General features: G+C 31.0%; 2 protein-coding genes across 3 annotated transcripts; both read right to left on the bottom strand.

The window, feature by feature from the left end:
- Positions 1-3,832: 3,832 nt before the first annotated feature.
- Positions 3,833-18,805, bottom strand: LOC111026940. The gene is made up of 8 exons (XM_022305133.1): positions 18,686-18,805; positions 17,331-17,507; positions 16,396-16,583; positions 15,179-15,308; positions 14,527-14,669; positions 5,518-5,634; positions 5,383-5,448; positions 3,833-4,058 (listed from the first exon to the last, which is right to left on the bottom strand). The coding sequence occupies exons 1-8, from the start codon at positions 18,756-18,758 to the stop codon at positions 3,870-3,872; spliced, it is 1,083 nt and encodes a 360-aa protein (XP_022160825.1). The 5' UTR covers positions 18,759-18,805; the 3' UTR covers positions 3,833-3,869.
- Positions 18,806-23,737: 4,932 nt separating this feature from the next.
- Positions 23,738-26,647, bottom strand: LOC111026931 (galectin-5-like). 2 transcript variants are annotated; one of them, XM_022305125.1, is made up of 6 exons: positions 26,332-26,646; positions 26,020-26,108; positions 25,708-25,918; positions 25,233-25,625; positions 24,864-24,941; positions 23,738-24,215 (listed from the first exon to the last, which is right to left on the bottom strand). In XM_022305125.1, exons 1-6 carry the CDS (start codon positions 26,356-26,358, stop codon positions 24,009-24,011), a joined length of 1,005 nt encoding a protein of 334 aa, XP_022160817.1. In that variant the 5' UTR covers positions 26,359-26,646; the 3' UTR covers positions 23,738-24,008. The 2 variants fall into 2 exon arrangements, with proteins under 2 accessions (XP_022160817.1, XP_022160818.1); XM_022305126.1 differs by having other exon boundaries at positions 24,118-24,215; positions 24,854-24,941; positions 26,332-26,647.
- Between the last annotated feature and the right edge of the window lie 154 nt (positions 26,648-26,801).

The raw sequence follows: 26,801 nt of genomic DNA, 5'->3' as shown, positions 1-26,801 counted from the left end.
AAATATATTATGTTGGTATATTTTATACAACATTGAAATGGAAAAATGTCTTGTGTTATCGGGACACAACTCGTGTACCCCACTTTTATCATCGGGACACAACTCGTGTACCCCACTTTTATCATCGGGACACAACTCGTGTACCCCACTTTTATCATTGGGACACAACTCGTGTACGAGAAATTTGGTTGGGACACAACTCGTTAACTGCGATAAAAAAATATCAAATACAAAATCATTGTATTATTCATTTACAGATAAATATACTTTTATATACATATATATAATTCAAAAGATCAAAAAATTAATTATATGAATAATAAAAAGAAGATTTTAAAAAACTAAATTCGCTAATGTAATTTTTATATTAACAGTCAATTTTTTTTTCTCGTATCATACACGTGTGTGTTTGTGTTTGGCAGAATTTCTATTGAGCACCCGAAAGTTTCTGTCGTGCCCGGTTAGGTTAGGTATCATAAAAAAGTAAAATCATTGTAACTAACCAGTCCTATGTATATAATATTATATTTATGTCTAGTGTAACATTGTTAAATAAATAAATAAATATTTTGTTGTCATATTTAATAATCATCACAGTGTAAAGATATATAACAACATCATACTGTCAAAAATACAGGTGTTATTTCAAACAAACAAATTTAATAAATATTTTTTTTTATAAAACACATTTGAGAAAGATGTACGATTTATTGTATAATTGGGAAATATATTATTAGTTATGACGAATGTAATATTAACTGTACAAAACAAAACATGATGATTAGTATTTAATTAATGCATACGCAATTTAAATAGAGTGCATAATTTATTTAGTTTTTTAGAACATTAATTACTATGGGATCTTAGTCGGTGACCAATGCGCAGTGGTGTAACTACAGACTTCACTAATTGCAAAACATTGTTCCAGACGAAATATTGAACACATTTGCTATTATTGGTAGGAAATAATGTTTATCACATTCAATTTTAATAAAATAAAATAGTATAGTATAAATCATTTTTTAAAAGTGAGTAAGTGGATGTCGGTCTACTGTACAGTAGGGGTTACAAGTGGGTCACTGTAATGGATGGTGTTAAGTCAGAATTCAATGATATAAAATCATTGTATACGAAAAACGATTCTGAACGAAGACAGCCTGTAAGTCTTCAATATTACTCAGTAATTTAGTATATTTGATCAAATTATTGTGGATTTACGATCAACTTTTTTTTTAATTTCCACTACCAACAACTTACGAGGAACCTTGTTTACATTATCAAGTCTTTGAACCAAATGAAAATTTTTTTATCGACATTAGTTTAAAAAAAACTATAATAATCGAAAATTTCATATACTTATAAATAGTCAACATGAGTCAAAATATTTTGAAAATTGGATGGTATACAGAAAATGGGGAACTTTCAGTGAAAATTATGTATCTACGGTATTTTTTTTTAGAGTCACATCAAAACCAAAATTGATTTGGTCAAAAACTGGGTTTCCGTAAAAATTCCCGTTTTTCCTTAATTTTTTTGTTTACTGTCTATAAGTATTCATAACTTATTTTAGAAATGTCTAGATAGTCCCCACGGCTATATAAGTGGTTCATAATAATTGTAGCAATTGTAGCAACCCAAGATTTTTTTGAAAGATAGAGACAGTCTAAACGGGAGAAGCCGTGTTGGCGTGAGGGTCGAGAACGCACTACTGAAAGTATGGTGAAATTCGTATATAAGACTATCGTGTGCACTGGCCGTCGATGACTTAAATTAATATCAGCACCGGAAGTGGCTGTACGCGTCCTTCCGGGAAGAGTTGCCCAACGACTCCTGCTATTAGACCATGTATCACAGTGAACTAATGTGCGTTTATGTAATATGGTGGCTATAGGGACAGTGGCAATGTATAAGCGTATATATCGGTGTTACTGAAGACCGTTCTAATACAATTATTATTTCAGTTGTTTTTAAAGAGTGTGTACATGTGTGTGTAAGATTATTCTACTACTTAAATATATCCTAACATATTTGATATGTATATGTATAATTTATATATATATATATATATATGAATTCCCTTTAAGATGTACATGCATGTGTAATGTGTATGTGTTCACTTACCTTATTCGTGGTGAGTGATCTTAGTAGTACTTGTGGTGTGTGTGTGTTGTTAGTTATGCATAGTCAATCACTAACCGAATGTAGTTTTAGTTTTTGAGCCCCTACCGTTATATTGTAGACCTGATACAGCTTAGCATATCCTACCAACCAAATGGAATGAAAGTTTTTATAGTTTTACTTATATCATATTTCTTAAATAGACAATTACTTAGTGATGTAGGTAATTATAATTTACGGGTGCAGCTAAAAATAACCTAATAATAAAGATATGATAATATTATAATACACTCGTAATTAAGTTATAATACGATGGTCGATGATAGTCACAGGATTTCATATTGTGTGAGTGACTTTGATAGAGAGATAAAGTGAATTGAAAAATTAACAAGATGATTTAGGTTAACAATATGAAATACTTGATCAAATAGCCATGCCGAATTCTGAGGTATTTCAATATACATATACGTCTGCAAGTACGCAGAGCGACAAATACTCCTTTGAACAGTGTATCGTGGTGTAGACTGGCGTGGGCGTCTTGCATCGGCTCTTCTTATCGAAAACACTGTTGATGAGTCGACTTTGTATGGTCCTTATAAAGAATGATCTAGTGTAATCCGTTCCTATAATTAGTGTGTATCGGTTGAACGTAACTTTAAGGTATCCAGATGCGTTTATGATTTTATATTGAACGGTGCGACGTATGTATCGCTATAGTAGAGCATTTTTGTAGTTTTGTGAAACACTATAGATCGTACTTTGTGCCGGAGAGAAGGATTGAGAATGAGGTTTGAGAAATAGTACAAGTGGAAATCGACTAACAGGATTAGCCCTCGTGTCAATTCATCGCAGTATTTCATTTCAATAGACATTGAAGAAGTGATTAACAATTTTGCAAACTTGCCTCGAAAATTGGATTTTTGCTTTCATTTAATTTGTATAATATTCGAGTTTTTATAATTTATAAAGTTACTTAAAATAAAGTTAATTTATCATGATAATTAAATATATTTTTTTATAACCCTCCCCCCTCCCCGTAATTGATTCCCACTACTCCAAACTACACGGAGTTAGGCACATTTAACCTTCGTATCCATACAGTACTATCCCTCACCTCTCATTTACTCACATCAGTTATTTTCGTATCATTATCTATTCTGTGTATCATATATTCTTAATTTGACCATAATCTCCCCCTGTTTCCTTCTACGTCGTTTCCATAGCCACTCTCACTAGCTCCGTGTTACTTATTTTCACAACATGACCAAAAACCATCCCTATTCTTCCTCATTTTGTCTAGGAACAATACAATTTAAGAAATTGTTTTTTTTTTCAAAACAGCCTTTTTTGATTTGAAAATTGAATAATATGTAATCATTCATTTTAACGTTTAAAATAATTATTACTTAACTGAATTGTCAATAAGATAGAAAAAAATATTTTATTTCATATAACAATAGAGAATACACATAAATACATAATATATGAATTGAACATGTTGTGTTTACCACAAGTGTGAAAATAAAATGTTTGTTTATTTTAAATTATAATGCGATGTAATATAATAACTAGAACTAAATACTTATTTCAACAAGATAAAAATTAGAATTTTTTCTGCCGAAGAAAATATATCTCATACCACTTTATATTTGACAAAAAAAATGTTTTTAATTATTGCCTGGACAATCGTAAAAACGACTTGAAATTGAGTTTTAAATTTATATTTATTTAACAGCTAATGAAATAGCTGGTTATTTCAATTTATATTCTTTCGATTGAACATCAAACTTCTTACACGGTATTACTGAACCACCGCGAAAGCCTGCAACTATGTTTTTAAATCCGGCAAACGCCGAACTACAACCACAGTCGTTTTTAATATCATCAAGATCCATATCCCTGACAATCAATCCACTGTCTTGTTCAAGTGCAAACTTTCCCTATAAAACCATAAAAAAATATGGTTACGTATATTTAAAAATAATAACAATTTAAATCAGACAAATTCTTTGGTATCTAAAATATCTTATTAAATTTGGGTAATAGAATCATATTCTAACTACATATAAGATGTTAATTTTAGTACCTACTTCAATCAAGGTTTATTATTTATATCTAGGTACAAGTGGTATTACGATGTAAGTCCGCAAAGAAAACGTATTGAGAACATTACCCACGGTATATTAGCCTATGTGCTTTGTTAGCGACTTTTAGATATTCCAAATTTTACCCAAACATAAATTACACTCTGTTTTCTTTTAAATTGTATATATTTTTTCTATCATTGTCTTATTGTTTCGGTTGATTACGTTACACTCTAGTTGTAGCACTTTGAATTTCAGACTCACAATATATTTGATACTTTTCACTGTTTTATCTTTGGCTTTACGCTGTTATCTAAACTCTGGAGAGTTTATTAACACGGTTTTGCTGGTTTTAAATACCAATCTCATTTTCAAATAATTAGTTGTACCGATATAATATTGTTCATTCTATAGTGATTTATAATTTCCACAACTATTTTCAAGACGGAAAATTCTGTATAGTTAAAATTGTTTCTAGTTCTTTTAGGGTCGGGAAAATGAATTCTTAGGTATCACCGATGGAAATTTCAATAGACTTAAATTTAGTATTATTATGAATAATATGATAAATTACAACTAAAATATTTGACCATAATTTTATTTATCTGGGTTATGGAGCTAAAATTAGTTTTTAATCACTTTACACTTACATTTATTGATAACTTTAATAATCAAAAGCCGGTTAAAGTATAACTTTTTGGACAACAAACATTTTATCTGAACTATTTTCAGATTATCTACACAAAAATTGGAATTAGGCTTTACTGTACTATATCTTTAAAATACTTAGATTCATAATATATTAAACGGTACCTAAATTTGTAAACTTACTAAAACAATATATTCTATATTTATTTATTGGGTTTTAATTTCTTAATCAAAAAACTGAAACCTCGTTAACACAGAATTTTGAGTACCTATTTAATATATCATCAAAAATAAATGTAAGATTTTTATTTTGTTCATGTTTAAAAATCTAGAAAATATATTTGCGGTATAGGTAGTTAGAGACTTCCAGACTGGGTATAAAATATGATATAAAATATATAGTAATCATAATGAAATAATAAAACAATCATTTGACGAATATATATTATATACACACATATATATATAACTCTGCAATTGGTAGAAATTATTTTGCAAACTAATATTTTTAATCCAACATTTATTATTTTACCTTATCATAAAAGTTTGTTGTAGTTTGTACACACAAAGATGACATATTCAATCCTCCTCGACACACCTAAGACATTTAAAGTAATGAAATAGGTAATCAAATGTATTTTCTTAAAAATATTATAATTTACGATACTTGTAAATATGTATTATACGGAAGTTTACTGCTTATGTCTATTGGATTCAGTTCAATATCATAGGCGATTCTTGTAAGACATATTTCCGATTCCTTTAGAAATGATGCTACTTCTTCCTACAGTTATCAATCAAGAACGTGTTATTACAATTTTAATTTACATTATTAGATAGTTATATTTTCTTGGTTCATACCTACCAAATCACTCATTAGTCATTAGTTATTAGATTCTCACAATATATTCATAACGTTTTTATCGACTTTTATTAATTTTCCAGATCTTCATATTATTTTTTTATTATATTGTGTATTAAATAAGTAATTCAATTAAAAAAAGTGAAAGCATAAGTCAGAAATTTATTAAAAATAAAATCAAACCGTATTTGCAAAAAATAAATTGACTAGCTGACATATTGTGTGAAATGTGTATCATACAAAATAATATGAACCATTAAAGTATTATAAATTTGTATTTTGAATCTAACCGTAGTATAATAATATGTTATACTAATTGTTAGTCATTTTTCACGACCACAACTAGAATTCTATTTTTACCTGTTTTGATCCCGACCTCAACTTAGTATAAACCTGGGCGTCGAGCGGTTGGGGGAAAATGTTTGGGTGCATTTGCCAAAAATCAAACACTTAGACTACAAAGTTTAGAGCGTAAATCCATACATTTGGACGTAATATTTCCCTTCACAATAGCACGTTTGGGTGAATTTATTTCTTTGCATGTATATATAAACAAATTGTACTAAATCTGAGCCTATTGGCGTTACCCGGAAGACACCGCGAGGAGGTTGGCAATAGTCTTCCAAAATTATTTCAATATTTTTTTTTTTTTTTTAAACCTCCTAATTTAATTTTTATTAATTTTTAGTTTACTATTTATTAATATTATTCTATATTATTATGATATTTTTTATTTATTTTATGTAATTAAATAATTTTTTCCTCGTAAAACGCGGTACTAATTGTTTTAAGTGCCTAGTTCAATATATTGTTATGAACCCCTGAATCATATTTTAATATAATATTATTTTACATGATATTTTTTAAGACCATCGGGAATAGTGTGTTATACGACGTCGAGACCGTGGAATCCGCTGACACAGGATTTTGATTGTGACACGGAGCGTCGTCGTCCAACACACTATACGGGAGGTCAGGCAGTCGTCCTTAGTCTTAATATTACGTCTGAACCGATACATTGTCATTAGCCGTAGTAAATAATAAAATATAATTTTTATTTAATTATTTTGCGTGCGTTATTTTATTTTGTTGTGAAAATTCATAACATTTTTTGGTGGCAGCGGTGCGATACGATAGTATTCCAGTTCTACGCTCAAAAATAATAATTACTTAAATCGGCAAATTAATGATCGTATATTATATACCATGTATAAGTAGTGAACAGCCGTAATTTGTTTTCATCAAGACTCAACAGAAACTTCGGACCATTCGCAAACGTTCAAGAAAATCGCAGACAATCTACCAGAATCTCATTCATCTCAGAATTCCTGAAATAACAGGTATATTTTTTTTTTTTTTTATTCAACACACGTTGGGTGAAGCCTACAGGGCGCCGCCCGAAAAAAAAAAAAAAAAAAAGAACTTTAACTGATAGCATAATGAATGACAATATATTAAACCAAACAATAGAACCCAACAGGGGGGAAAGTCAAACATTATTAGAACCCAGTAAAATCGCAGGTAGTTCGTTGAGTGGAGACGTCCAAAAATTGACACAAATCACAGAATCTTTATCCTCATCAGACAGAGCGGTGGACACCATAGGTTTAGAAGCGGCACTAAAACTTTTACCCTCAACCTTCAGTGGAATCAATCAGGAAGACCTTGAAGTCTTTCTCGAACAATACGAGTTTGCGATCATGTGCGCAAATGATCGTGCAAAACCTAGATTATTACAAGGAATTATGATAAGGTTAACAAATAAAGCTCGAGCAACAATCAAATTCCGAACCATCAATACTTGGAACGAGCTTAAGGAGACGTTAAAAAACTCACTAGAGCCTAAACGTACTACTACGCATTTATATCTAGAGCTGTACTCAAGCAAACAAAGACCAAACGAAGATGTAGCTTCGTACTCTTCACGAATTGAATCACTGCAGACACTCATCCTAGAACAGGAGACCAGTGGGAAAACTTTAGAAGCAGCTACAGCTTTGGAGAATAGCTTAAAAGCGCAAACCATCCAAGTATTCATCGAAGGACTTGGAAATCTTAAAGATTTTATAAAGGCAAGAAACCCTCCTATCTTGGACAAAGCCATACAGGCAGCACGTGAAGAAGAAAGAGTGAGGAAATCTCTCGAAGAATCCAAACGATTTTATGAAGTACCTAACAAGCAACAAAACGGTAAAACCCAGAACAAAAAACTACGTACACCATGTTTTCACTGTGAAAAAATGGGGCATTGGGCACGGGATTGCCGATCACAGCAAAGTACATCAAACAGCGGAAACTCAACAAATCATCCACCAAAGGCTACAGTTAACACTATCACATGTAGGTACTGCAAGAAACCCGGTCACACGAAGGAAGTGTGTCGGAAGTTAAAGTACGTTAACTCTAAAAAAGGAATAGAAACTTCAGAAAACGTATCGAAAAATCAGGGAAACCAATCGCAGTCGGACATCAACGGCGGACGTCCGGCAAGCATTCAAATCCTGGTTGACAATCAAAAACTAGCAGACGAGTTCTAGCTACGAGTTCTCACGCATGCCTTTTGGACTGAAAGGTGCACCCGGAACTTTTCAACGATTAATGAACAAGGTACTCATAGGACTAAATGGGTTAAAAGCCTTTGTGTACCTTGACGACATCATAGTATATGCTAAAGATCTCTCCGACCATTCACAGAAACTCGTCGATATTTTCAATAGGCTCAGACAATACAATTTAACACTTCAACCCATAAAATGCGAATTCCTCAGAAAGGAAGTAACGTACCTAGGACATCGAATCACGGACGAAGGTGTAAAACCAGACCCTCAAAAAGTAGAATGTGTTCAGAAATTTCCGATTCCAAAAAACGTCAAAGAGATCAAATCTTTTCTTGGATTATCCGGATATTACCGACGATTCATCCAAAACTATGGCCAAATCGCAAAACCTCTAACGACATTTCTCAAGAAGGATGTTCCATTTAGGTGGAATGATTTGTGCCAACAATCGTTTGAAACATTAAAAAATTGTTTAATCCAATCTCCGATACTTCAGTACCCAGATTTCACAAAACCTTTTAACCTCACGTGCGATGCCAGTAACTATGCTATAGGCTATGTTCTTTCCCAAGGACCAATAGGTAAGGACTTACCACTAGCATACGCTTCGAGAACCCTAAACAAGGCAGAAATAAATTATAACACAACTGAAAAAGAACTTTCCAGTATAGTATGGGGTATAAAGGTATTTCAACCATATCTCTTTGGACAAAAATTTAATGTCATAACGGATCATCGCGCACTAGTATGGCTCTTCAATTTAAAGGATCCTGGTTCTAGACTTACTCGTTGGCGACTCAAATTAGAAGAATATCAATATACAATTCAATACAAGCCGGGAGCAAGTAATACTAATGCTGATGCTCTTAGTCGAATTCACAGAGTTGTCCTAGATCACAACAAAACACTGACACTACTGACGCTATTCAAGACATCGAAAACCAAGTAATACCTGCGGAAATCCCTGAATCATTCTCAGAAACTCAATCAGAACTTTCAGAACATTTAGAACCTTCACAGCCACAAGAAACAGATGAGTACAATAGTTTCTTAACAGCTGACTCAAGTAAAAAAAAATCTACGCCGAATGTTCTCGAAATCCAAGGGAATATTTTTGACTAGTAGTGGGTGTATCGGCAGATTTTAAAATGACGCAAGGATTAGCGTTAGCTGTGCTAAGAAAATTTGGGAACATCACCCAACTACGTAAACTAAACAAATCCGTCACGGAAATTGCCTCATTAGACACAGAAAATATATCAGTATTTTATCTAATCACAAGAGAAGACTATTGGCAAAAACCTACATACCAAAACGTGTTTCAGAGTCTTATAAATCTCAAGAAAGCATGCATGGAACAACAAATTACACATCTGGCAATGCCACGTTTAGAGTGCAGTCCGCAAGGATTAAAATGGGAAACCATTCGTTCTATGTTATGTTATATATTCCGGAACTCTTCTATTACTATAAAAGTGATGGTAAAAGAGCAGCCGACACCAGAGGAACAGCTACAAATACTGAAAGAATTCCACGAAAATCCTATGGGTGGACACCAAGGCATTACCCGCACTTATCGACGAATATCTCAACAATATCAATGGAAAGGTATGAGATGGATAATAAAAAACTACGTCCTATCATGTACAGTTTGTCAATTTAGCAAAACAACAAACCGAACAATCAAAGAACCGATGGTGGTCACGACCACTGCATTTCGTCCTTTTGAAAAAATATTCATGGACATTGTCGGTCCATTACCTAAGTCGGCCAGCGGAAACGCATTTATCTTAACATTACAGGACGACTTATCGAAATTCGCATGGGCAGTCCCCATGTACAATCACGAAGCCAATACTGTGGCACATCATTTCGTTACTCAATTCGTATTTCTGCATGGACTTCCACAGACTCTCGTAACAGATTGCGGAACTGAATTTCTGAGTAAAATTTTTAAAGAAGTATGTAATCTGCTGAAGATCAAACAGACTTCTACAAGCCCTTATCACCCACAGAGCAATGGATCATTGGAAAGGAGTCACAGAACCTTAGGTGAGTACCTGCGTAGTTTTGCAAATAAAGATCCTCAGAATTGGGACGCACAGGTTCCATTTGCTATGTTCTGTCACAATTCGACAGTACACTCTGCTACGAATTTCCAATGTACGAACTTGTCTATGGAAACAAACTCATAGTTCCAAACTCATTTACCCGGACTCCGGAACCCCAGTATAATTATAATGACTATTGTCATGAATTAAAGAAAAATATGCAAGAAGCTCATCAATTAGCTAAGGAACAACTACAAGCCAACAAGATTGAATCAAAGAATCGTTACGACCAAACGCTAAAATCTCTAAACATAAATACTGGCGACAAAGTAATGATGCAAGAAAAGCAAAGTAAAGGAAAACTAGCACCGAAATGGCTAGGACCCTATAGTGTCATAGAATCTCACCCAGGCTCCCCAAATCTGACAATACTAAAAAAGAATAAACCAGTCACTCTGCATAAAAATCTATTTAAAAAGTTTCATGAAAGGAATTAAACTGTGTTTCAGAGTTAGCATGATCACTCTCCAACCTATACAATCTTCAATCAAGAATCTCGAAATGAGTGATTTTAACAGACCATTCACACCAATGTTTAATGTAACATCCTTCGGAAACAATCAAGGACTGTATTATGAGTCACATGGAGATATCAGATTATCACATTCCAGTTGGAATTTGGTAACTTACCTTGATCTCGATACATTCATTTCGAAATACGACATGATAATGAAATACTATGAAGCGACTACGGATATTTGTAAGAAAATGACAGAAAATTTTGGAAGTGTGGAAATCTCTAACACTTGTGAACTATTCATACAACAGTTTTCTCGAGCAACTTTACCCTACTTAAATGAAATTGATGCAAACCATCGTAGTTTGATGTTAGCCATTGGTTATAAACAGACAGAAGACACTAGGATTCGCCGAGGATTGGGATCTGCCTTTAGGCGTGTGGCCAACGTTCTACATGGCATGTGCTCAAAAATCGATATTGAATTCATAATAAGCAAAATAATAGAATTAAATAGAGCCAAAGCTAACAGCCTAAACTTGACACCGGAGAAGATAAGAATAGCACAAACAGAAACAAACCATACTACACAGCAAATCGAAAAACAACAACAAAAGCTGGAGGAAAACCTTCATTTCTTACAACAACAAACAAATAATAGTATTCAAAACATTAATAAACTAGAATTTAAAACCAGAATATTAGAACAAGTTTTTATATTTGAAGTAATATTGAATAAGTATGCATATGAAACCCAGAACCTCGTAGCCATATTAAATGCAGCCGTAGACGGAAAATTACACACTAGTATGTTCACACCACAAAAGCTATACAGAGAATTGCTAGAAATAAAAATGGAAATACCTATCGGAAATGCTCTTCCACTGGAAGTTAACACTGAAACTCTAATCGAATTTTATAGAATATCCGAAATCACCATAATTCACAAAAATAATTATTTAATATACGTTATGGAAATTCCTTTAATTTCCAGTGATGAGTATATTATGTATCACCCAATACCATTACCGATACAATACAATGGGAATACAATAATACTAATTGACCCAGAAGTAGACTATATTGGATTTAGCCGAGACAATGAACATTTCCTAACGTTAAGATTAGAACAATGGGAAAAATGTATACAAGCAACACCCTACAATATCTGTAAGGACATCCAACAAATCCACCACAGTGCAGCATCCGAGTTATGTGCTATCTCACTAATCACAAATTACCAATCAAGCTCAAAAGATGATTGCAAGGTCAAGTTTTTATCACTAAATTCACCAATTTGGCATAAATTAGCCCAAACTAACTCTTGTATATATTATAGTCAAACCGAGATAGGAACTATCACTAGCCAGAATTCACCACAAACATCTAAAATTGAGATTTCAGGGGTAGGAAGGCTAACCTTATCTCCCTTATGTAAAATCCATATAGGAAATTCCATACTTTTCACAAATAATCGACCAAGTAGGAATTCCCAGCATGACATTATACCAAATAATAATAAAGATAACTTAATGAAACTTTTGGAAGAATCTGTTAAAAATGTTTTACCCCAGAACGTTACGAGCAACATTCTTATTAAAGATCTTAACCATTTAGCAAACATAGCATCCGACATTGGTAAGCTTCCACACGTTTCCTCAGAACCTCTATTAATATTAAGAATTGAATTTTATGTAATAATTATTTATGTATTTTCTGTATTTTTCGCCATAACATTTAGCATAATAATTTATAAATTAAGAATTAATCGTATTAAAACATACAACCCTGAAATACCAGATAATAAATCAAGTATTAGTCAGGTCGAAATTCAAGTATAAAATTAATTGTATTCAGTAAATTTATTTAAATCGGTACAATTTGTAAAATTTTTTTTTTTTTGTTTCTCTCTCTTTCTCTTGCTGTAATGACACTGACCTCCTCAGAAATTTCGGATCCTCGCAAACACTCAGGATTGGGTGAAACTCGGTGGTCATAGGACCCCCGTGTTTCATTTAGTCTGGGGGTGTTATGAACCCCTGAATCATATTATAATATAATATTATTTTACATGATATTTTTTAAGACCATCGGGAATAATGTGTTATACGACGGCGAGACCGTGGAATTTGCTGACACAGGATTTTGATTGTGACACGGAGCGTCGTCGTCCAACACACTATACGGGAGGTCAGGCAGTCGTCTTTAGTCTTAATATTACGTCTGAACCGATACATTGTCATTAGCCGTAGTAAATAATAAAATGTAATTTTTATTAAATTATTTTGCGTGCGTTATTTTATTTTGTTGTCAAAATTCATAACAATATTTTTTTCATCTTCATAAGTTTCCCAGCATTTTTTTTACAAACTTGTTTTTCTCCAGTCTCTTTTTATAATTTATTAGTTATTTTACTATCATAAACGGCGAACACAGAATATATATTATCTGTACTAGTAGATACATATCTATAGTTATACTTGATGCAATATTTTCCAATAATTCAGATAATATTATGTTCTACAGCAAGGTAAACAATTAAGTACTTATTAGATTATTGATTACACAAGACATTCAATTACTAGTTAGAGTATTGTGCCCAAAAGTGTTTTCATAATTACACCCAAACGTGTTAACAATTTTCAGGTACAATTTTTACACTGCACCCAAAAGGGTTATCCCCGACCGATTGCAACCCAAAGTTACACCTCTTTACTTTTTCTCCTATCCCAGGTTACATAGTAGGTAAGGAATACGATTTTCAGTGGTTATCAAAACTAAATAAATAGCCTGATTGCGTTCGATACTTATTTTGATATTAATATAATTATCGTATCACGATTCACACTATCACCAATATTCAGAGTAGTAATTTCCAGTCCAATAAAAATAAAAAAAGCATATAAACTCTAAGATTGCTAGGTTGCGAGGGATGCAGTTGTATATTATGGTGTTACCTATTGCTTATTATGATAGTGTTGTCTAGTTCTTTGTTTTATAAAGGGTAAATGGTGGAAATGTATGGAATTTTAAGCAAAAAAAGACAAACAAATAATAGTAATACATAAATATACATATTGCTTTCATAAGTTATAGCTATGTAAGCAAATGCAATATAAAGATAGTGTTGTACAAATGAAAGTTGTTAAAGTTTTATTAAACGGTACAACAAATAAATTTTGATAAGCATCATAAGTAAATGTGAAGTGAAGGACCACAATCATGAAGCCAATACTGAAAGTATATTGAAACGTCAAAAAATACGTAATGGTATTAAAAGAAAGGCAACTGCAAATATTTGTGAGGGACCGTCAAAATAAATTTATTTTATTTTATATATTTTTTGTTGTTAACAATTATTTGTCTATTTGACTATTTATACTATGTATATACTATTTATGATGCATTTTTATAAAAATATTTGTTTATAGAACTTTATTTAATTAATTATACACTATTTAGTATTTTGTGAACTAATGTGTGTTGGGACACAATCGGGATACTTATACTTGGGATAAAATACGACCACCTGAATTCGGGCAGCAATCGGGCAGCAATCGGGCATCCCCAACCAACAAACAATATAGCTCACACCCCCACCCCCTGCCCCCTTCAAAAAAATATCCCATCATCGCCCCAAAACTAAAAAAAAATTTCAGTATTTACAAAATACTTTAAATAATGTTACCATTCCAAGCATGTAATTGTCACCGTGATCGACTTTTGTAATTGGAGACTGGCCATTATATATTGTGATATTACATGTATTCAATAGAGTCGTCCGTATTTCATAGAAGGTTACTAAATCGTTCAATTCAACAAAATTATACACTAAAAAAAATAATTAAATTTAAGTTGTACTATACTTGATTAAAAAAAAATGAAATACATAATTTTACAGGAATTTTAAGTTACAATTGGAATAACTTAAAGACTACGATATTATGACTAATTTGTCGTTTGCCTAAATATAAAATAACTATAGTGATCTGAAACAATGAACGATTGGTAATTTTTTAATTAAACGGTATCTTTATTATCGACACGTCGACACACCAATTAAAAGAGCAAAAAATACCTCAGTTTATTGGAGTATTGTATCTTAATGATTTCAATTGGTACCTAGGTTGAGAAAGTATCAATTGAAAACATATACAGAATTTTCCAAAATAATTGTGTGATATACTAATTGATGAAAAACAGAAAGAGAGAATATCTCCCAAGTACTTACTTTGTAGTATTCATATAATATACAAATTAACAAAATTCAGTGATCAATATCAAGAACCAGACATTTTTATAAAATTTTAACATTAGTACAAAATATACATATCACGTACTGCATTTACACTTTATAGATGACGGGTATGCATTTACAGCAACACCGATTATGAAGTCAGGATTGCATTTTAATTGTTTTATATAAGGTATGATGAATTTTCCCACTTTTTCGTCGAATGGTATGAATTCCTAAAAACACAAAAACAAGTAAGAATCGGAAGGTTAAAAGTATAAAATAGCTGTTACTTTTTAAAAATGGAGAAAAAAACTAAAAAAATTAGGGAAATTAGTATTTGTAAGCAATACTAGTCTTATCCCTATAATCGATTACATTTTTTTTTTTGTAGTTCTTAATGGAAAAAGTAGTTAATAGTGTTATTTCGGTGTAGGTAATTCAAAAAATATTAATGGTATAGCCATCTAGATATGAATTAATCCATTTTTCATCATTTAATATACAGACAGACATAAAAATTTTCAAAATTCCAAGACCTGTTTAAGCTATTCATATACATCTGAAATTTTAGATTCCGAGTAGACCGATGAATATATTCGTTTTATAATTATGTAATTTTTTTGTTTTGTGTGTCTGCAGTTTACTCGTTTTATCATAGTAGAAAATATTAAACACTTCAATCTTCCCCTTCAGCCCTTCAAGGGTGATTCTGGTACCAAATAAATCTTTTCGGTATTTTTGAGAGTTAAAAGTGAACAATAAAAATGAATAATCAGGAAAAAAATTAGGGAAAACGTTTTTACAAAATCGATTTTTTGTTGTAATTCAAAAACGAATAACCGTAGCTCGTAGTGATATCAAATTGTCAAAAAATATTCGTATTAGACGGGAGGATGTACTTTCAAAATATTTGTGTGATATTTATAGATATTTGACAATATCCTAGAGAAAGGGGTAAAGTGGAATTTTTCGTATGCAATTATATTTTATCACAGAATCCGAATTTAATTCAATCTACAGTGACCTACTCAATGAGAGATTTACTCTAAACCTGCTGTATATCGGAATGACTCCGTATTTTTTTTAGTAAAACTATTTTCATAATTTTTAGCAAGTTTTTGGTTAATTTTGTCATAGGTATTTTTATAAGTCACCATAACAAAATATAAATACAAATTCAAAAGTACTTCACTTTTAGTAATACTTATACTAATTAAAAATTGTAAATAGGTAAAAGGTATGTTATAAGACATAAGTTATAGCATTATCATCTATCGGTATTTATGAAAGTTGCTTTAAAGGCACACAATAAATACATACGCAACGCGGGGTAAGATTCTCTACAATGAATCCTGATACATTGTTTTTCGTTGCGAAATCACATAAGACTTTTGCATCTTTGGCATTGCCGTCAGGGCCCAATATTATACCCCAATCCGTGTACGCTTCCTCTCGTTGAAGAACCAGGAGCACAGGTTTATTTAAGTCTACCACTGCTTTGAGACTCACTGAAATATATTTATATTATCTGTTGGTATAATAAATTCTGTATATGCAGTCACAAACCATATTAACTAAACATCAAACAAATTGTTTATTTTATGTATTTAAATTATTAAAACACATTATTGATCAATAGGACTTGGACTATGTTACTAACAAAACAACCGAACTTCTAAGAGTTAATTACCATTTTATTTATTAAATATTACATGATAAGTTCATAGATATACCTTATACACATAAGTAGGTATTTGGATCCTCCATATCCATGGTTTTAGATGAACTCCAGTAAAGGGGTTAATCTACTCATAATAATCTCGTTGGCCTCGTAAAATAATAACCATTCTGAAGTCATAATATTATGGAGTAGTACGAATTTGTATGTTAATGTTAGTACTTAATTAGGTATGAGGCACCTCTATTACATCTAACACTTATTCTTCATAACATCACATTTTTTGCGATTATCTGATGACTACTGATGGCTGTCTTGCCATGTTTGCAGACGATACTGGCCATAACAGAAGTTATATCTATTACATATTATGACATATTTTAAATATCCTATCAAATATCCAGACCTTACCCACACCTTTAAAACCATTCACGGTCATAGAATAATGTTACGAAAAGGCAATAAATCAAGGACTGTCGCAAGAGGATCATTAGATACCTAATAAAAATATAAACTTCCAAACAAATATTTTAATATAGTATACATGTAAGTTCATATTTAATAAAAATGAATTTACCTTCATCTACATTTATTACGGAAAGTTTGTCGATAGAAAATCGGCTATAAATAATTACTTCACATTCACACGGTATATCTTTGGGTTCTAGATCAACTAATTCTGAATCAGTGGCCTTCATGTTCCCCTTGAAAAAACACATAATTGATTTAGAAAAACTTGAGTTTTCTGTACTTCCTGAAATCATATAACAATTCATATAACAATTATTATCTTTCAATGTAAAATATTGGAAACAAATTTATAATTTTGACATTCTCATGCAGAACAGTAGAACATATTTGTAATTTACTAAAATTATCATATTATCGAATTCTGTTTTAAAATTAGTTAGTCTTAACATAACAACATTAATACATTACATTGATTATTGATAAAAAGTAACCAAGGCTCTATGAAAATAGAATTTTAGTGTTGAATATCGATATTAGATGTCGAAACAAAAATACTTCCAAAACTTAGATACTACCTACTTACTAGATTGTAAATAAAACAATTTGCAATATTGTAAATCTAGATATTCGTACAAATGTGCTTTTACGACCACGAACAACGTAGGTATGCAGTTAAATATTATCAAATAATTTGTAATCCAAGTACATCGGCTCAGATTTTTGATACGAGGATCGGCCCATCGGAAACTTCCCCGGTGGGCCAATCCACTGATGTTCTTTATAGATTTTTATTAAAATATAAATTGTAGGGATTTGAACCTTTACACCATTATTATGTATAGTATATATTATTATCAAAATCTGACCATTTAACTTATTATTTATTATTAGTAATTACTTATTACCTATTAGTATATTCCTCCCCCCCCCCCTTACAGCTCCATTCATGTTTTAGATAGGTTTGTTTTTATTTCGTTATATATTTCAATATTTCATAGCGTCTCTCAGTTAAAGTTAGGGTAATTTTAACTGTGCAGCGAAAAATAGTTGATACCTAGTAAACATAAGTTTAATAATAAACCATAATACAATATGTATTGTAGCTTCACCTAGTTATAACTTATAGAACCAATATTATATTCTCAACTTATACATAAAATATGCTTTATTTCTTTACAATTATATGGTGACTACAAAATCTTTAAAACTATTGTGATTTATGAATAATTTAAAATTTAAATATGATAACTCTTAACAATTGTAGTATACATTAAATTATATTAGAAAATATGTCTATACACCTATTATAAAAGAAAATATTTTGATGAAATGGTGCTATTTTGCTCCGATGGAACCTGGGATCTAATTAATATTACTTACGTTTGTTGGTGTATTACTGTATTATGATGTTATAAAATTTTTATTTTGCTACCTGGGTAGTATTCGACAAAAATTACATACCCGTCGTATTGGTTGTATTGTTTGTAGCCTTCGACCCACCGAGGAGATAAAAAATTACCAAACACAAAATCATTGTATTACCTATTGTTACAATAATAAATACATATATTAATATTTAAATTCAAGACGTCTAAAATCAACATATAGTATTATTAAGGTGATTTTAAAAACTAAATTTGTAAATGTTATTTTTGGATACACAGTCAATTATATTATTATGTATAGTACCCAGGTGTCATAAAAAATCAAATAATTTAAATAGGTAACCGATTTAATTGTAAAACAAATATTTGCGGTAATATTTAACTATCAAAGTGTGTAGCTATTTAAAAACATCCTACTGCCATACTGCAGGTGTTAATACTTAATTAAAGCAATGTCAAAAAATTATAAATGTAATAAATAAATAAAAATTTATCACAACACATTGTAGAGTACCTACATACAATTTATAGTTTAATTTTTGGAACTATTATATTATAACGAATGTAATATTTGTACGAAACAAAATTTATTGAATAAATTATGATTAGTATTTTAATAAAATAATAACGCATGCATAATTCAAACACGGTGCATAATTTAATCTTTTTTTATTTAAGAAATAAATTATGTCGGCGCACTATTTGTTTTATGTAGGTATCTCATCCAAACGCGTTCACTCAAAATCATCATGTTGTTTCTATGAAGGAAATCGCTTAGATGAAAATTACCTATTAGAAAAAAATAGATCGAAAGTAGAGATCAATGCGTTCATCAAAAGATTCAATTTTCAATGATTTTCTAAATGATATACAAGCAGTTTTTTGTGATAAATGAATAGTAATAATAACATTAGTATATATTACTATACAACATATTTTTAGATTCTGAGAGGAGAGATAAAAGTATTGATTTTACAATGTGTGTTTTTTTTATGTCTATGTACAAGATAAGAAATCAAAATAATGTTATGGTTTTCAACTCCGGTATCTTTTCCGGTGAAAAATTAAATCTCGGGAGGTCAAAATTCTCAGTAGTTTTATGAGTGCCGGAAAAACAAAAATACAATTAAGGAAAAAATGAAACTTTTATGCTAAATCTGTTTTCGACAAAATCGATTTTGTTTTAAGATATACCAACTCTAAAAACAATTACTGTAGGTAGAATGGTAAATGACATTTTCACTGAATGTTGATATTAGCATTATCTATACACTATAAAATTTACAAAATATTTTGACTTATGTTGAGGTTAATAAATATGATAATATGCAAATAATATTAATTCAAGCTACAGGCTACAGTAGTAATAATAATAACACTATAAAGTATAAAATATCCTAGCCCGTCCCCGCTCAGAATCGTCTTTCGTAAGGATAATAACCATTTTATTATATCATCTGATTCAAATTTAACACATTTCATCCATTTCAGCGACCCACCTGTAACCTACTGTATGGAAAAGCGTCACACACTTACCTGATTTTTTTTATATATTTTTTAAATTGTTTGTTCATATTTTTTTGTTTACTTTACTATTTTATTTAACATGATTTTTCATAAATTATTATTTTGTTAAAAGTGAGTTTACTTTAAAAATATGCTTACTATTTGTAACTATTTATGCGCAGGTACCTATTGGCTGATCTAAAAATGACAAAATCTATAGTGAAAAAAATGGCTGCAAACGAATTGCGTCCCGCGGCAAAAATTCATTCCGAATTGCGTCCCGGGTTTTTTTGGTGGTCATACTAATTGCGTCCCGAATTTTTTTAACTTTTATAGGTACCGATTGAGTCTTGTATATTATAAAAACTAAACAATATTTCCCTTCCCATTTTTATACAGACTTAGGACTGTCTGTAGTAATAGTTACTAGTTACTACAGGTAGGTTAAAAATACTGTTTTTGCTTAATATATTATTTTTGTTTTTGTATTTTGTCAAAAAATTGTAACTGTATAAAAAATATTATCGATATTGGTGAAAAATTTATTGTTTTTTTTTGTAATTTTAATTTTATAAAAATGTTATAGTACCGGTAAAAATTTAAAAGATAACTTTTTTAGGAATTCAAACCTACTAATTTTTTTTGATTCAAAATCTGCCATTGCTTGTTTTAAAAATTGTTCTTTTTTAAATATAGAGGTTGTGCGGTTGTTTAAGTGAATACTACGTTGTTTTATATAAATATGTGTTTGTAACCTCTTCATAGTATCAATAAATTGAAAAATATTTGGATGTGCATTATAAAACATCGCGTTGAGCTTAGAATGAAAAGCTTCATAACTATTTGTAGTTCTCATAGTAGTAGCCGAGTATTCTGCCCATAATGAAGGCGGTAAACTAGATTCTGGTAGTATATATGTTTCTAATATATAATCAGTAAATATATCAATTTTTTTCATCTAACGGTTTAATAGATATTAAATCGTCTGTGAAACAGTTGATCACTTCGTCAGGATGATGAAACGGTAATCCAAAAAAATATTTCAAGTATTTACTTGAATCGCTGTCAATTTTATACTCAGAACTTAAGCCAATTGATTGTATTTTCCTATACCAGCTTTGGCCCAAATGAAATCGGCATCCCTTCAGAGTTATTGAAGGCCAAACTGATAAAATAGCCAAATGTATTGATTTTTCAAAATCTGCAAATACTTTTTTTGGAGAAAATATAATATTGATTTTATTACATTCTGACAAAATGTGGAAAAATGCCTTTTTGTAGGTTTTTAATTCCTTATCAGGAAGTAGAAAAAATAATAGTGGTATATATTTACCATTTTGTAAGCCATGAACTGTGAAGATTTGAGTAAAAAGGCTTGGGCAACTTTTGAAAGTTCCGTCAACAAAAATTGTATCAACATTGCTTAAAAACATTAAGTTACTTTTACAAGAAAATAATAAAATATTCGATTCCTTATCATTTACCAACAAAAAGTTTTCACTACGATTGGTTAATAAGAAATCGCTCATATTGTCTAATGAAGTTTGAAGTTCCTCCAAATTTTTTGGTAATTTGAGCAAAATAGACGATCGTGCATAATGCATATTTTTTCTGATCAATTGTAAATCATATGTAGTTAAAGTATCTACATCATGTGTGAGTAATTCGCGATTGATGATTTTACTTGGTTTTTCGCAAATATCGTCGATAGCTTTTCGTTTTAATTGATTACTCACGATTTGACGGTTCAATATTTCGTTTTCTTCGTCATGATTATGATTAATAACTTTTTTGACTACTTCATTATCGGAGTTTAAATGAATATAAGCTGTACAGGTTTTTTTACAACAACACCACCGTTCTAGATTATTTTTTTTTAAGTACTTGTGGAAGCGAAATTTGTACGCACCAATCACAAATAAATCCCTTTGTTTTTCGCTAAACATAGTTTTAATTTCACTCGCCATAGTTATTATTAAAGTTGAAAACTTGGTTTAAAAAAAGTAACACGTGTGAATAAGTGAACCGTTTACACTGCACTGCGACAATAATTGTGTTTGTCTATACAGAAAGTAACTCACTATAAAATTATCAAAGTTTTAACGTAATCGTTTTTATTCAATCTATTATAAATTGATAATAAGTAATAACCAATAATTTCGACTTTAAAGATATCACAGGTAATGGGGACGCAATTCAGACGTGCTCAAGAAAAACCCGGGACGCAATTAGTATTATACCTTTTTATACCTTTTTATACGGGACGCAATTCGTAAGCAGCGAAAAAAATCTAGACAAACAAATACACGAGACGTCGTGCGTCGTAAAATCACTAAATTAATAGTGAATAATAACTATCCTCCTCTGCTGTCGGTTTAAACGGAAAAAAAAAGACTTCAGTAAAATACTGAAATTTACTATATTTGATAGGGAAAATATCTCTCATTGAAGACATAGCAGACGATGATTTTTCTTCTTGTTTATTCTTCTTTAAAACAGTTCAAACGATTTTAATGTACCCTAATATGTAAAATGACGAGCAATCGGAACGCCAACGTCACTCGGTTTAGGGTACGTCAGTGTTGCCGTTCCGTTTCTACCGCCCACCAGCCAGTCGGGGCCACCAGTTCCATAGCTCGGCCAATCACTCAACTTCCTCGGAGCGGCCCAAAGTTTATAGATAATAGATATTATCTATAAACCTTGGGAGCGGCCGAGCCGAGCCGTCGACGGGTTATCTCGCATTTTTTTTATCACTCATCGATATCGTTGTCGTTTTTCGAAAAATTGAGCGCGCTTTACGTTTTTTTATTACCCTTTTTTTTTTTTACTTTTCGACCTTTTTTTTCTTAATGTTTCATCCTTAAAATGTATTCTTTAAAAACCCGCGAGTTTGCGGTTCATTCACAAACCGATCGTCTCCATAGACCGGAGCCGTTCGTTACGACGGGAATTTAACAAACTTTTTTTTTTCAAAATATTGAAGAGCCATCCACATCTAACTGTTTCATTGTAATTCCATAGAATGTTGCTCTATATAATTTTTTTGTTTTGTCCTTGGTAGGTGGTAGAGAAACCTTCTCTTGAGTTAGGTATTAAATTAAACACATAAATAATATAAGACACCCATATTTAACGGAACTGTACTATCTACCAACCTAGAACCTACATACTTGTTTACTTTAAAATACTTATTTTGATTTCATATGACACATATTTAAAGCAGTAGCAATGTTCAACTGACAGTTCCTTGATTTCATTCCTCTCACTCATTTTTCCATTCATATTATTATTTATTATTTTTATTATTATATTTTATTTAACCTAACCTTTTTTTATTACCTAATAGCTAGACTAAAAACTCGCATCTAAGTTAGATCACAATTTAATTCAATGAGCATTAACTTAAAATAATACCCACTTACTGGTTTTGCTATACAATTTTAGATTGCTTATTGTTTAACAAATATTAATTGCCTAATATTTATTGTAAAATGTATTATAAGTATCCAACTATATACATTATACACACACTGCTACATTTTATGCACACAAAAATGAAGAAAAAAAATTGTAATTATCAGTTTTATAGTATTACAAAATAATTTAGCTTTACACAAGATTATAAAATTAATTTAACAACACAAAATTGCATTTTATTAGAGCCTATGCAGCTATGCAACAACAACAATAGGTAGAAACATTAATAATATGTTTCAAATGATAAATACAAATTAAATTAAATTAAAAAACATATTAGATCTTATCATACTAAGTAATAGAAAAATAATACTATGATTGTTATGCCAATATAATATTGACGATATTCACTTAAAAACTTCAGATTAAAGCAATAAAATTGTTAACCTTAAAAATAAATAATTAACATTCATTTAATCACTGCTACTGCTGCTACTGCTGCTACTACTACTGCTCGATGACTTTGATCCCTTCTTGTGTTTAAACCCTTTATGCTTATGTGCCTTATGTGCTTTGTGCATAGCATAAGCACCAACACCTGCTCCAGCAACTCCAGCTACAGGAATACCATATTTCAAAGCTTTTTTGGCTTGTTTTCTTTGAGCTTTGGCTGCTTTACGCTAAACAATATAGGAAATGAATTTGATTAATTAACTTCCTAATTAAAACAATACAAATTACTTATAATTAGAATACATTTCTATTTTAAATTTATTATGTTTGCCAATTACTCTATTGTATACACAAACATATCAAACTATCCATCTTAGAGTACGCCAAATATTGTGAGATACATAATATGGGTTCTAGGTCAATAATGAATTATATAACAAATTTTAAAGAATATTAACTAAGTTTTTTTGTATCATTTATTTATTAGTAAAATGTTTTTGAGTTTTATTTTTATAATCTATAAATATTTATAATTTAAGAGTATGTCTCAAAATTAAGAAATTAAACGTTACTATCATAGGCAATGTTTCAATAATTAATTTAAAATGTTAAAAATAAGTAAAAAATACAAGTAATTAATGTGAAGTAGAATATTTACTTTAATATTAATCTAGAAGTTTAGAACATATTATTGGTTTAAGAAAAAATAAACTTGATATACAGCTCACTATCGCCGTGCAATTTTCAAATAATATGATATATTAGTCATTAGATATAGACAGCAAACCTAACAAGTGACATGCATTAAATTGATAAATAACATTAGAAAAATGTCAACATTTTTTATTATTTAATTAGTACCTACACAAACTTACAGGGCTAATATGTCCAGTTACAGCATAATTAGTTAGTCCTTGATTGATAGCATGTTTAATTGGTGAACTTGTGTGTTTCTATAAATAACAAATAAATTTCACATTTATTTAAATATCATAATTAAATAACCATACACTGCTGGAGTCATAAACAATATTTATGTTGTTTTTTACCAATCATCTAGTATATCAAGTATTTTATATTTATTGTAATTGGAATGTACTTACCTACCCCATAAGTTAAAACTAATTTATCAACTATTAGTAAAAACCAAAGTTACAAAAACAAACAGAAAAAAAAATGTTGGTACTAAGTTGGTTGTTCAATATTTTTTACTGACTAAGAAAATGTTTATGTTACTAACAAACCTGTAAATAAGGCGAATTATGAGTTTGACCAGGATAGGCACTATAACCTGAAGCATAAGGTGGAACAGTTCCAGGTGGAGCCCCGGGCATATGCATATGACCTGCTGATGGCATATATCCAGGTGCATGACTTCCAGGTATAGGCATCTGTCCAGGCATAGGCATTTGTCCAGGCATAGGCATCTGTCCAGGCATAGGCATCTGCCCAGGTAAGGGCATATACCCAGATGGATTACCAGGCATCGGCATTGTAGGACCACCAAACTGTGTACTTCCACCAGAATTTATTTGTATACTATGTAATTGGGCTTCTCCATCAATAGCTAAATAAAACACACTTTGAAATGGTAATCTGTGTTTCATTTCTGTGTAGTGGGATCCGTTAAATGCAATCTAGTATATGAAATAATAAGTTTAGTACAATGTAAATGTACACACTCAAAATATGATAGTCAAACTATTTATTCAAACCTACTTTATAGTCATAAGCATCACATAGTATGTCCAAATTAAATGGCTGCCCTCGAATGAGAGCCACAGGTGGACCGTGAGATTCTTCCACGCCCCAATTTTGTGCTTGAATAGTGTTCCTGACAATTAAGTTACGGTTGAAGTCTAAAGCAACAAACAGGGCGACAGAGTCTCGAGGAGCAACATTTGGACCAATTTGTAAATTTATGCAGACCCTACAAAACAATAATGACAAAAGTTAAAAATGGTGCAAATATTGATTTGACTTTGATCATATTATCACAATTTAATTGTAGTATAGAATATTAATAATCACCTGTTTGAAGACGTGAATGACGTACCATGGAAGCTAAGTAGTGTGCCTTGTTTCAAACCATTTGGTATCTGTCCAACATACGGGAGGGTCTGTAAAACATATCAATTACTGTTAATAACCATTAGCAGGTTAATTAAATTTGATGAATACTGTAAACACCTTTATTATTATACTACTGTACTACAAAATAAATGTATTCTGTGACCATACTACCTATATGGTCTACAATATTGTTCAAAGTAATTAGAAACAATATCGATACAACTATAGTAGCTACACAGTAGGAAGTATAATATGGCGTAGGACACTTACCGGATTGAGGATTGGAGCTTGAGCCATGACTCGATCCACGAAATGGATGAAATGACGTGAACAGAGAACGCACCTTTAACTATGAGAGTGATTCGACTTTGGTTTCTATACTTGCAAGGAGGACTGCACGTCTGCACAGTGAATCATTCGTCTTATATAGCATATACACACGGCAAATGATCGAGTATGGAGATCGACTGTGGACTGTGGTGACTAAGAAACTAGTCGCTAGTAGAAGTAGTAGACACTTTTTATACCATATTATATTTGTAAGGTACGTAGTGAGTGACTCATCATTCACGGCCGAATGTTGCGAATTGTGATGATAAAAGATTAAATTTATTATCAAAGATGAATAACACGGTCCAGGTTGACGTCACAAACGCTGAGTTGACGTCACTAAGTAGGTGTACGAATAAGAGCAATAGGCGAACCGGTTGCACGGTATAAAATATTTATGATGTTGAATA

The sequence above is a fragment of the Myzus persicae genome, unplaced genomic scaffold, assembly GCF_001856785.1.
Source record: "Myzus persicae strain clone G006 unplaced genomic scaffold, MPER_G0061.0, whole genome shotgun sequence".
NCBI lineage: Eukaryota > Metazoa > Arthropoda > Insecta > Hemiptera > Aphididae > Myzus > Myzus persicae.
Note: the sequence above shows the minus strand (reverse complement) of the source record. Positions and strands in the feature narration are given on the sequence as shown.

Bases quoted from the DNA above. Each gene is read 5' to 3' on its own strand.
- LOC111026940 (XM_022305133.1), bottom strand. From the start codon at position 18,758: ATGATTTTGTGTTTGGTAATTTTTTATCTCCTCGGTGGGTCGAAGGCT. The intron at 17,508-18,685 runs GTATGTAATTTT...ATATGATTTCAG, and splicing joins CAATACAACCAATACGACGG to GAAGTACAGAAAACTCAAGT. The intron at 15,309-16,395 runs GTATGTATTTAT...TTGTGTTTTTAG, and splicing joins AGAATCTTACCCCGCGTTGC to GAATTCATACCATTCGACGA.
- LOC111026931 (XM_022305125.1), bottom strand. From the start codon at position 26,358: ATGGCTCAAGCTCCAATCCTCAATCCG. The intron at 25,919-26,019 runs GTGATTATTAAT...ATTGTTTTGTAG, and splicing joins TCATTCACGTCTTCAAACAG to GGTCTGCATAAATTTACAAA. The intron at 24,942-25,232 runs GTTTGTTAGTAA...TGTTATTTATAG, and splicing joins ATAATTCGCCTTATTTACAG to AAACACACAAGTTCACCAAT.